The sequence below is a fragment of the Rhamphochromis longiceps genome, linkage group LG7 (assembly GCF_057381845.1).
Source record: "Rhamphochromis longiceps isolate RC_006_pf linkage group LG7, R_longiceps_female_GT1.1, whole genome shotgun sequence".
NCBI classification, from domain to species: Eukaryota; Metazoa; Chordata; class Actinopteri; order Cichliformes; family Cichlidae; genus Rhamphochromis; species Rhamphochromis longiceps.
Window position 1 is genome coordinate 59808983 of NC_140563.1, and position 10838 is coordinate 59819820.

Genomic DNA, 10838 nt, shown 5'->3' on the forward strand with positions numbered 1-10838 from the left:
CTGCTTTAACCTGTTTGTCTTCAAGTCACATTTTTAACCATTTCATGAACTGAAATATAGTAGTACATATTTTAAAAAAAAATGGTATACTGCACCATTTGTTTATCTTTTTGTTTTATAAACAAAGTGAGATATTTCAAGCTATTTGTTTGAGGTTTGATCTCAAACCTTCAAAAAGCAGTATTTAACTCATTTAGAAGAATCAACAATATGTGAAATATAAGAAATAAATTTAAGCTGAACTGATCTGAATTAAAATCAGTTACAGTAATAAACTGTAGAGTGTATTTTGTGAAAGTTCTCAGGAACAGTGATGTGCAGCAGTGGGTCCCTCAGTCTATCAGTCTCAGTCTCAGAACACTTGAAGTTCTCACACATGGAAATCGAATGTATGATAAGCTGCAGGATTCAAACACAAGTGTAACTTATAAATACATGTTCATGCTTTTATGAAACAATGAGAGAGAGAGAAGGGAAAAGAGCAGGGCAGACAGAAAGGTGACAGTCTCAGGTGTATAGACTATAACAAAACTGTAACAGGAGTATTTTCTGTTTGTGTTATTAGCAGTAGTAAATAAGATCCCAGCTGGTGATCACATGTTTGACTTCTATGAAAAAAGCACCTTTCTTTTAGCTTAAGGAGTAAACCATCAGCTCGTTAAAACAAACGTTAAAGTCCGTTTGGCTTGACACCACGGAACCGAGCCAGCGCAGTAATCGAGCTAACATTAACAGTACTATGAATCCTGGTTGTACCGTGTATATTCGGGACTGAAAACCAGGCAGCATTCACAACCTGTCTGCATTTCAGCTTGTTCTGTTTGTGGATATAACACTGACTTTAATTGTCGAAAAACTCTTCACATTCTCTGTAAGATTAAAGTTAACCATTGAACGCCGTATATTTTAAAGGCTTTAAAACCAAGTAGAACCTGAACCGCGTTAAGTACTAACACCACTAATTTTGCCGACATGTGGCCAACAGTATTGTTTTAATGTTCTTCGTTATTAAAGCATTTGTATCGCTCCATAAATAACAGATCATGTCACATGTCCACATCAATGCTCCCTCTATTTTTTCATGTGTATGAGCGAACATACAAACTCCCTGAGCGGTCTCTTGTGAGCAACAGCAGATGTGTGCACTGCAGGCACGTGCAGAGGGGGGCTAGAGGGGCCCCGCCCCTTTCCTGATGGGTGCCCAAAGTGCCCTTTTGTTGAGGCAACTTTTTAAAAAATTTTTAGTGTGTGTGTGTGTGCGTGCGGAGTCCTGTCTGTGCCCCTCAACAATAATATTTAACTATTAATCACAGTTTTGCTAAATCAGAATCAGAATGGGTTTTATTGCCAAATGTTGAGCAGGTTTACAACATTAGGAAATTGCTGCGGTGCTTCAGTGAAAACATGCTGTCATAAATTGCGCTTAAATAGACGTGAAAAAAATAAAAGTAAGAATAAGAATTAAAAGTGCTACGTAGAAAGATATATGCATGAGATATACATGAGATATATACATGAGAATAAGAATTAAAAGTGCTACGTAGAAAGATATATACATGAGTGCAGGTGGTGATCAGTGCCAAAACATGGAATCATGCAGTGAACACAGCGTAGGGTCATGAGTTAGTGGTGGGGACAGTCGTACGTTTATTGTTCATGTGTCCAACAGCAGAGGGGAAGAAACTGTTCTTATGGCGAGAGGTTCTGGTGCGAATGGACCGGAGCCTCCTGCCTGAGGGGAGCAGGTCAAACAGACTGTATCCAGGGTGAGAAGGGTCAGCTGAGATCCGAGCTGCACGCCGCAGTGTCCTGGAGGTGTACAGGTCCTGCAAAGATGGGAGTCTACAGCCAATCACCTTCTCAGCAGAGCGCACAACACGCTGCAGTCTCAGTAAGTAAATAAAAGGATCTGGCTTGCATCAGTCACATGATCACATTTAACCAATGATCGCCCTTGACGGCAGAACGCGCTGGTTACGAGCCGGGAACGAGCTCACAAAGAGCACGCGCATTTTTTCCGGTCCGGAGCTGTAGGAGAAACACAAGTTAACTCAGAGACACAGACTGATGCGACAAAACCAGTAAGTAGGTGTACAGCGTACACTGTAGTGTATAGCACCCAGGAGTATTAGCTTATTTTGTACACGTTGGTAAGCTGTCTTGTTGCAACTGATGAACTGAAACAAACGAGCTGTGCAACAGCGCGACAAACATTACCTGTCCTTTTATTAACTGCACAAGTAGTGCTGGTCACAGCTGCTGGCTACCTGTGTAAGGCTGTCATGGGTCTGTAGCTCTGTCACCGTTTTAGGGAACATATTTAGTTTTAAAGTATTTAGAAACATATTTAGTTTTAAAGCAAGTTACAGGGCTTTTCCTGCCTTTCTGGAGGGATTATATTTCACTAAAAAAATGATCTAATATGCATGTCCACATAATTATGCATTATTATAATTATAATATATTAAAAAACACACACTGTATTTTAAAGAACATACATTAAGAAGCAGATTATATTAGATTTATATTTTAAATAAGACAAAATTAGGATTTTACAGCAGTAAAAATAAGCTTTGCCCTGCACAGAGTGGATAGTGAAACAAATGGAATCATCATAATGACATTATTTCATATTTATTACTTCCCCCTCCTCATTGCTTTATTATTGTAGCTCTAGTAATAAATAATAATGTAAGGATGCCCATAGTATATACAGTATTCTGAAGAAGGTCTAAAATTTCACTGTGTGCGTGCATGTGTGTGTTTTATGTATATGGATTATTTTAAATTATTACTCATGATATAACATTGTCCAGACATGCCTGGTAAGGACATGAGGAGGAAACAGTAGGAGCTGTGTGAGGCTACTAAAGGCAGTGCTATAACATTTTTCTGTCATCATTTTATTATAGATTAAGTGCAAGAGTTGTTAGGTGTGGATAATTAGATTATAGTTTATTGCAATAACAAGTTGTGCCTTGTTCTCAGATAGACAGCAAGTGGAGAGTGATATATGAAATGATGGGATGGAAGGAAGAAGAGAAGCAAAGAGTGAATCACAGGCAGAGCCTAATTTATTTCTCACAGTTTTTTGTTGCCTTATGGTTCCAAGCGCTGTCACCAGTCTTTGCATTTTGTTATTATCTCATGACACTTGTTTAATCAGCTACCATCTCTCCTATGGACTTTTTAATGTCTACAGTCTCAGATCAACACAGCCCCGCCCTCCAGCACTATCAGCAGCAGGAGCAGCAGCAACCCCTCAACAGCAACATTGTACCCATCAGGTAAAACATAGGCTACGTTTGCTTTACTTGTTGCCCATATTAGATTCTTGATGAATGTTTGTTGTTGTTATTCAGCCTGGTTCAATGTGCCCCTTTTTAACTTTGAGCACCCGCCCCTTTAAACGTCTCTGCACGGCCCTGGTGCACTGTGGTCACGCCAGCATCGAATCCATCCAAGTTACATGGTTTATTAAAATAATCAAATTACAGCATTTACATTTATGTCGGACTACTTTTAATTAACTGCTTTAGCCCACTTACAATGAAAATTTTAAAAGAATCTTGTTCATGACCTGTGTAGTATGTTAACACTATTGTTAACTTGAACTCCAATTTTGAAAACAAAACTTTCTTCTTTTTTTTTTTATAATAAAGCTCTGACTTATATTATGAGTATGAGTCTAGGGTCTGGGACAGAGTCCTGTAACTCTCTGTATGCAAAATACAGTATATAATGACCAATGTTGGGCAATTAATTATATAGTTACTTCTTCAAAAAGGTAACTGAGTTATGCAAACAACAAAGTTTTTTGCAGCTGTTTACCTAAAAATGCAGCCAAGGCGTTTTTTAAATAAACATTAAATAAACTATTTACAGAACAATCAGCTGCTCTGCATCAAATTTGATGCCACACAAATCATAATAATCCGATTATTTCTAATAAAAGAAGAATGTGAAACTTAAGTTTGCCTTTTTACTTCTAGGACTTGAGATAATTTGAGCAGTGGTACGTTTTTGGTTTTTTGCCACTCAAGTGGGGGCATTCAAAACGCCACTCGGTGCCGATGTTTGGCTCTTCTGGCTTGCCATACCGCAATATGGTCCCCATAACATATAGACCAACTTCCTTTACTTCCCGGAAATACAGCATTCATTCACTAAGATGGCGACACTGACAGCAGTCCGGCCAGCTTTCGGGGGTTTCAGTTTCGACAACTGTAAAAGGTGAGCGTTTTTCCGCGAATGAAAATTAGAGCAGAGGAAGTACATCATTGAGTTTAATAGATGCCACTGTTTAAATGTGGACGCCGCTTAGGTTTGTCGCCTTTTCGTTTGGCTTTCCCAGTGATGCTAACTCGGCTTCCACACAGTGACTCAGGCTTTTCCCCCATGTTAGTATTAACGATTCACATGCCGCTCATGTTTAAAACCACGACAGGCTTTGCTGTTCATAGTGGGTTTTGCGTGTGTTTTTATATATGTTGCAGTGAAGTCATTTCGTTTAAAAAAAAAAAAAAAACAGTCTGAACTTCGTTAGGTTAGGTAAAATAAAACAGGTCCTGGCAGTTTTTATTTAGGAACCCGAACCCCCCGCCTAGCCTAGCCAATCAGGGGATTATGGTTAGCTAGTTGTGAAAAAAACACGAACTCGCATCCAAATTAAAAACGAGACGTCTGAAATAGTATGAAGATTAACTGAAACCATATTGCAAAATTGGCTAAATTAAATATGAAGTGTGCATAGACAGTGTCTGTCCGCTCTTGTTGGGTCGTAACATATAAAGAGCTGAAGTGGAACTGAGTGTCAAAAAGTGTTCACACTCTGTCCTTTTCATTCTTTTCTTCTTCTTCTTTTTTATCTTTGACGTTTTTTTTCGGGGTTTTCTCATTCACGATCAACTCCGCGATCACTATGCTCTATTCCGGCACACTTGTCAACCAGTCAACATTCGGCAGTCCCTTCCTTCACCTGCTTCCAGCGACTCGCAGTCAGGATCTTGTACTCAATAAACAAATTAAAACGCAACTGAATTTAAAATAAATATTCAAAATGGGCTAAAGAAAAAATATTTAAAACGATAAAAACACGAAGCGGACCCCCAATTCAGTTATTGACATGAAAAGTGGACTGAAACAAGTTATAACATGGTTATGTTATAATATAATAATTACATAATATACCCTTATATTATAACGTGTTATGATATAAATTGTTGTGTTATAATATAAATATGAAAAACTTTTTGCCTAACTGACATAAAATAGAAATGCAAAACTAACTGAACTAATATTCTAAAACCTATGTGCTCTTTAAACGTTCCCCTGATAAAGGCGACTCATTAAAGAAAATGTATTAAAACTAGCCATCTTGCTCTGGAAATTCAAAAACATGTGAGACAAAAAACAAAACTGAGCTCTGTTATTGTCATTGTGAGTGCTATTCTAAACCAAAGCTTTTTTATGTTTGTATTATTTGCTTATTGGCAATGTAAGTAAAGAATATTTTGAACTTTTGACTGTGATGCAAGGCTGCTTCAGTAGAAAGTAAAAAATGTTCAATAGATGACATATGAACACAATTGTGTTTGTGTAGCTGTGCAGTCGTGTTAGGTAATACCAGTAATATTTTTTCTTCACAGAAATGCAGTTTTGGAAATTGAAGCTAGCAAAGTGGGTTGCAGCGTCCCTGCTGCTCGAAAAACAGGAACCACAATCTGCGGTGTTGTCTTTAAGGTGAGCTACCAAAACCAGGCTGCTGCACATTGGTCAGTTAGGAGCGAGTGTGTTGTAAATGGCCTGTATTTGTATAGCGCTTTATTTAGTCCATGGACCCCAAAGCGCTTTACACTACATTCAGTCATTCACCCATTCACACACACATTCACACACTGGTGATGGCAAGCTACATTGTAGCCACAGCTGCCCTGGGGCGCACTGACAGGGTTATTGTTGAGTGCATATAAACATAGGGTACTTATTTTTTTAAAGTTTGCTTTCAATAGATTTAAACAAAGTATTACAATAATGAAAAACTGTTGACTGTTAAAGAATTAAACAGTTAATCAGAATTTAGTCTTCTGCAGAATTGGTATACTCGTACTATAAGATACTTGGGTTCAGAAACAAAGTATTAAATTATTATTTACCTTTGCGGAATAGCACTAAAGCCAGCAGTGTTTCAGAGTGGCTCTTTAGAGTTTGAATGTTGTGTTGTGTTTTTTTCGTGAAGGATGGAGTTGTCCTTGGAGCTGACACACGAGCCACTGAGGGAATGATAGTAGCAGACAAGAACTGCTCCAAGATCCACTACATATCCCCAAACATTTAGTAAGTAACAGGTTTTTGAGCTTTGTGATTTTTTTTTTTCTTTTAAATCTAGATTTTATACTTATACGTACACACAAAGCTTTGAGAAAATATCCCTATTTATTTATTTTTTAAATTAATGTCTCATTGATTCTGGTGCAACTGCATTATTGTCCAGCTGCTGTGGGGCAGGAACAGCTGCAGACACAGAGATGACCACTCAGCTTATCTCCTCCAACCTGGAGTTGCACTCCCTCTCCACAGGCAGGCTGCCACGTGTTGCCACCGCCAACCGCATGCTCAAACAGATGCTGTTCAGGTATACGCTTCCTTCTCTGTAACTCAGTATTGTCATGTAATAGTAGTCCTAAAGAAAGTGAGGAACAAATTACATTGCATATTTCTGCTCTTGTTAAAAGTTTATATAAAAAAAGAAAATGGTATATGTGATTGTGTTTGTAGGTACCAGGGTTACATTGGTGCTGCCCTGGTCCTGGGTGGAGTAGACTGCAATGGCCCTCATCTTTACAGCATCTACCCTCACGGCTCCACTGACAAGTTGCCCTATGTTACTATGGGTCAGTGCCACACACTGCTATATGCCTCTCATGTATAAGCTCCAGCTTTATGTGTCGTTGGATCTGTGTAAAACCAACAGTGGCAACATGAACCAAACATCAAACATTGATATTTTTAGTTTGATAGTCTTAAATGTATATATCCTGGTATTTTCCTGTAAAATGTCACAAATGTTTCTACTAAAATAGACGGACCAACATAAATTGCAAAACATAAATGAAATAAAAATGATAATTCACAAATTTAAATTTCTGTCAGGAGGTGTTGCAGTCTGGGTAAAACGGTTTCACATTTCTTTCTGTTACCCAGCTTGTTCACCTTTTCACTGGGAAAGTTGTTTTCACTCATTTAGGAATAATTTGGTGTATTTGAAGTAGGATTATATGAGGGTCTGATCCTACACATTTAAAAGAATGAATATAGGTCTGTGACCTGGTTCATGCCGACAGAATTGATTCTTAGTCATGATTAATGGTGTTTAATGTAGAGTCGTGTCAGGTGACTGGAGATGAGTTATAGTGGTAATGTGTTCTGTTTGTCATGTTTTCTGACTCGGTTAATTATGGCAGTTGGCACCTTAGTAATGTACATTTTTTTTTCCCCCTACAGGTTCCGGGTCCCTAGCTGCCATGGCAGTGTTTGAGGACCGTTACAAGCCTGACATGGAGGTGATTCTGCCACTTGTGTATTTTATTCAGTTTAATTAATTCTATTTATATATCACCAGTTCACAACAGGACTCACCTCAAGGTACTTGATATTGTAAACTAAAGATCCTACAGTATTAGAGAGAAAACCTCAACATTAAGACTATGAGGTGCACTTGGTGACAGTGGGAACAAAGAACTCCCTTTTTAATGTGAAGAAACCACCAGAAGAGTCATGTTGGGAAGGTTCCAGCAGCCATCGGTCACTGAAAGGGAAGAGGGTGAAAAAAGTGCAAAGACAAGGACAAAACAGAAACTAACATGCAGTAATGACATTTAAATGCAAGTACGTTAGCAGCCTAAACTTAATCTTAAAAGTAGAGATTATGTCCCAAACTGGGAGCAGGTTCCAAAGAAGAGTGTAATACCTGAAGGATTTGCCACGTATTCTATTTTAAAGAAATGAAACTACGTGTAACCACATGTGACATTAAAAAAAAATAACAGTGGAGGAAGATTTTGTTAATCACTTTCAAATGGAAACACAGTACTGAACTCTTTCCCAATGTTTTACAGACCATTATACTAAAATAAAGGTTAAGACATGGTCAGACAAGTAGTTCACATAGACACAACATGCTACCTGCAGATTTTAAAAAAAATAAATGTGATGATGTAATTTTTAATTTTAAAAAAAAAAAAATTGTTTCCAAAGGAGGATGCAGCCAAGCAGCTTGTGCGTGATGCCATTGCTGCAGGCATCTTTAATGATTTGGGCTCTGGCAGCAACATCGACCTGTGTGTCATCACCAAGAACAAAGTGAACTACATCAGACCACATGATGAGGCCAACAAGAAAGGTGTCAGGTAAGAACGATAATGCTTCAGCAACGATAGTTTAGCTTTTGAATTAGCATCTGAATTTCATCCCTTCCTGAGGTTGTTACCATGATGACGTGAGTTGGATAATCCAGAGCTGATGGAAATGTTTTTCTGGGAGTTTTCAGTCCCAGAAACAGATGAGTTAATTCTGAATTCTGGTTTTTAAATATAACTACAGATTCTGTCTCCCCAACTCCTGCTCAGCCTGAAGGAAGTGACACAAAGTTTATTTTCCTCATACTAAGGGGGTAAGCTGTGACCCTAAAAGCAGCCTTACAAGTATCTAAATGAACAACTTGTAAAAAATTTCACACAACTTTCTTCTGCTAAACGTACTCCTTAACAGGCCACTACAAATTTTTACCCCTCGGCTGTAAAAGACTGATGGGGTGTTGTCCTCACCCCACCAGGCAGGTGGGCGGCGTGGACACTTAAGTTTGTGAATGTGATAACGTAGGCGCTTCAAATTGATTATGTGCATCTGCCAAAAGTCTTGGACGAGTTTGAATCTGTGACCTTGATCTCAAGGTCAGAGTAAGTTTTCTGAAAATCTTCTCAATGTGATAACTTAAGAACACAGTGATGTAGTATTTCCAAATTGATACCATAAGTGTCTCTACTAAGAGGCTGAGGAGTCGAGCTGGTGGTTGCCAGTGTTCTTCCTACATTGCATTGTCATCAGTTTTTTAATCACCTCTTGGCTGGTTTTGAGTTTGCAATCAATGTGGCCAGTCCTTCTGTAAAGAGCCATGTCTGTTCTTGCACCCAGACATCACACAGAGGGGATCCATTATGAGGCAGCTGTCAAGTTCTGGTCACTGTTTAAACCCAGGACACTTTTTGTTTTGTTTTTTGTCACCTTATTGGAGTTATTAATCATTAGTCCTGCATGTGTGATTGCTGCCATCTGCATTTTAACATTGTCATAGACTGATGGTATTTGGAAAGGCTCCATCCCTTTGAAATGAACGAATGAATTATTATTTTATTTTATACCCTGTGCTTAACTGTGATTACGTGGTGAACGCAAACTCGAGGCATGTTGTTTCTTGCGTTGGGGAACTAAAACGTCTCATATTTGGGGGATTTTCAGTTCAAAGTTGAGGTTGTTGTCACACAATTCGCGTTGAGCACTCAAATGCAGCCAGTTGTAAGAGCAGATGCTGCTGCTTCATGTCTGACCAACACAAGTCAAATGGATTGTAAAGAACAGTGAAAGTTCTGTTCCTTTAATAAATTGTCATTTGGGACTGTGAGTCACTATGAGACCTGAGAATTCAAGATATTTAGCTGCTGCACTTGTACACTTGTGTTAAATTGGACATGTGGACAAGCAGCATTTGATGATCAGACGCTGAATTGTTGTCTTGTTCTGCTTGAAGAGCCACTGAGCTTGAAGCCTTACAGCTGTGAGTATACAGAGTGCATTTTTTGTAGTCCAAGCCTAACAGTCTGTCACCTTTACCTGAGTGGACTACTAACCACATTTCTGATTTGGGTCCACTGGGCCTGCTTAGTGTGACTTCGCCTAACTAATGTGCATGGCAGTGTGCTTTAGATGAAGTGGCATGTTGTGCTAATAAAAATGAAATGTGTATTAAATGAGCGCCAGCACAGACTTGTTACATGGAAGCGATGAGCTCTGGGGTTTTGTTTTTTTTTAATTGGAAATCTTTATTCCATGTATCTCTTTGTAGAACCGGCGACTACAAGTACAAACAGGGAACTACAGGTGTCCTGACCAAGGCTGTAACTCCAATTGACCTGGAGCTGCTGGAGGAGTCTGTACAGACCATGGACACCTCCTAAAATGGAATGGTGTGACTCACTACCCTGATAAAGCCTAAAACACGTTGCATGTTTTTCCCATTTTTTGAAATAAAATATTTTTCCCTGGTTTTGTTCCTGGCTGTGCCTAAATTTGAACTAGAAATAAAATGGTCTCAAAAGATTCAGTCATATCACAGCTGCTTACTGTCTTAAATGTTTAATTCCAAAAGTTTTTTACTTTAACAAAAATAATTTTAAAGTTGAGGTTTCTAGTTTTGGAAAAAGAGAAAAACATTGCGTTTTCATCATTTTAAAATATATATTTTTTTGTTTAATTCTTAGTAACTGCCGTTTTTGTTTGGTTTTAAAGAATAAAAGAGAAATGAAATGGAATAAGGAAAGAAATAATTAGACCTGGGAGTAAGGGAGTCCTTATCCCTAGAAGATAAACAAAAATAAAAACATAAAACAATTAAAACGTTAAAAAAAAAAGAGAAATATGAAAATACATTAAACAGTAAAAGAGAATTTAAATAAGACCGTAATGGCGGACATTGCAATCTCACCTGAAATGGAGAATTTGGGTCAATTAGAAAAATATGTCAACGACAGGATGTTGGATAGTATAGAAGATAAGAAAGCCAG

The 10838-nt window shown here is 38.3% G+C and overlaps 1 protein-coding gene across 2 annotated transcripts; it reads left to right on the top strand.

Annotated features, from left to right (window-relative positions):
* The first annotated feature begins 4132 nt into the window (after positions 1-4132).
* psmb7 (proteasome 20S subunit beta 7) lies at positions 4133-10387 on the top strand. 2 transcript variants are annotated; one of them, XM_085414618.1, is made up of 9 exons: positions 4133-4233; positions 5649-5742; positions 6239-6336; positions 6494-6634; positions 6778-6893; positions 7504-7562; positions 8257-8408; positions 9806-9832; positions 10121-10387. In XM_085414618.1, exons 1-9 carry the CDS (start codon positions 4172-4174, stop codon positions 10230-10232), a joined length of 861 nt encoding a protein of 286 aa, XP_085270744.1. In that variant the 5' UTR covers positions 4133-4171; the 3' UTR covers positions 10233-10387. The 2 variants fall into 2 exon arrangements, with proteins under 2 accessions (XP_085270744.1, XP_085270745.1); XM_085414619.1 differs by lacking the exon at positions 9806-9832 and having other exon boundaries at positions 4134-4233.
* The last annotated feature ends 451 nt before the right edge of the window (positions 10388-10838 follow it).

Excerpts from the sequence above, each read along its gene's own strand:
- psmb7 (XM_085414618.1), top strand. The coding sequence starts at position 4,172 with ATGGCGACACTGACAGCAGTCCGGCCAGCTTTCGGGGGTTTCAGTTTC. Across the intron at positions 4,234-5,648 it reads AGTTTCGACAACTGTAAAAG|AAATGCAGTTTTGGAAATTG; the intron begins GTGAGCGTTTTT and ends TTTTCTTCACAG. Across the intron at positions 5,743-6,238 it reads TCTGCGGTGTTGTCTTTAAG|GATGGAGTTGTCCTTGGAGC; the intron begins GTGAGCTACCAA and ends TTTTTCGTGAAG.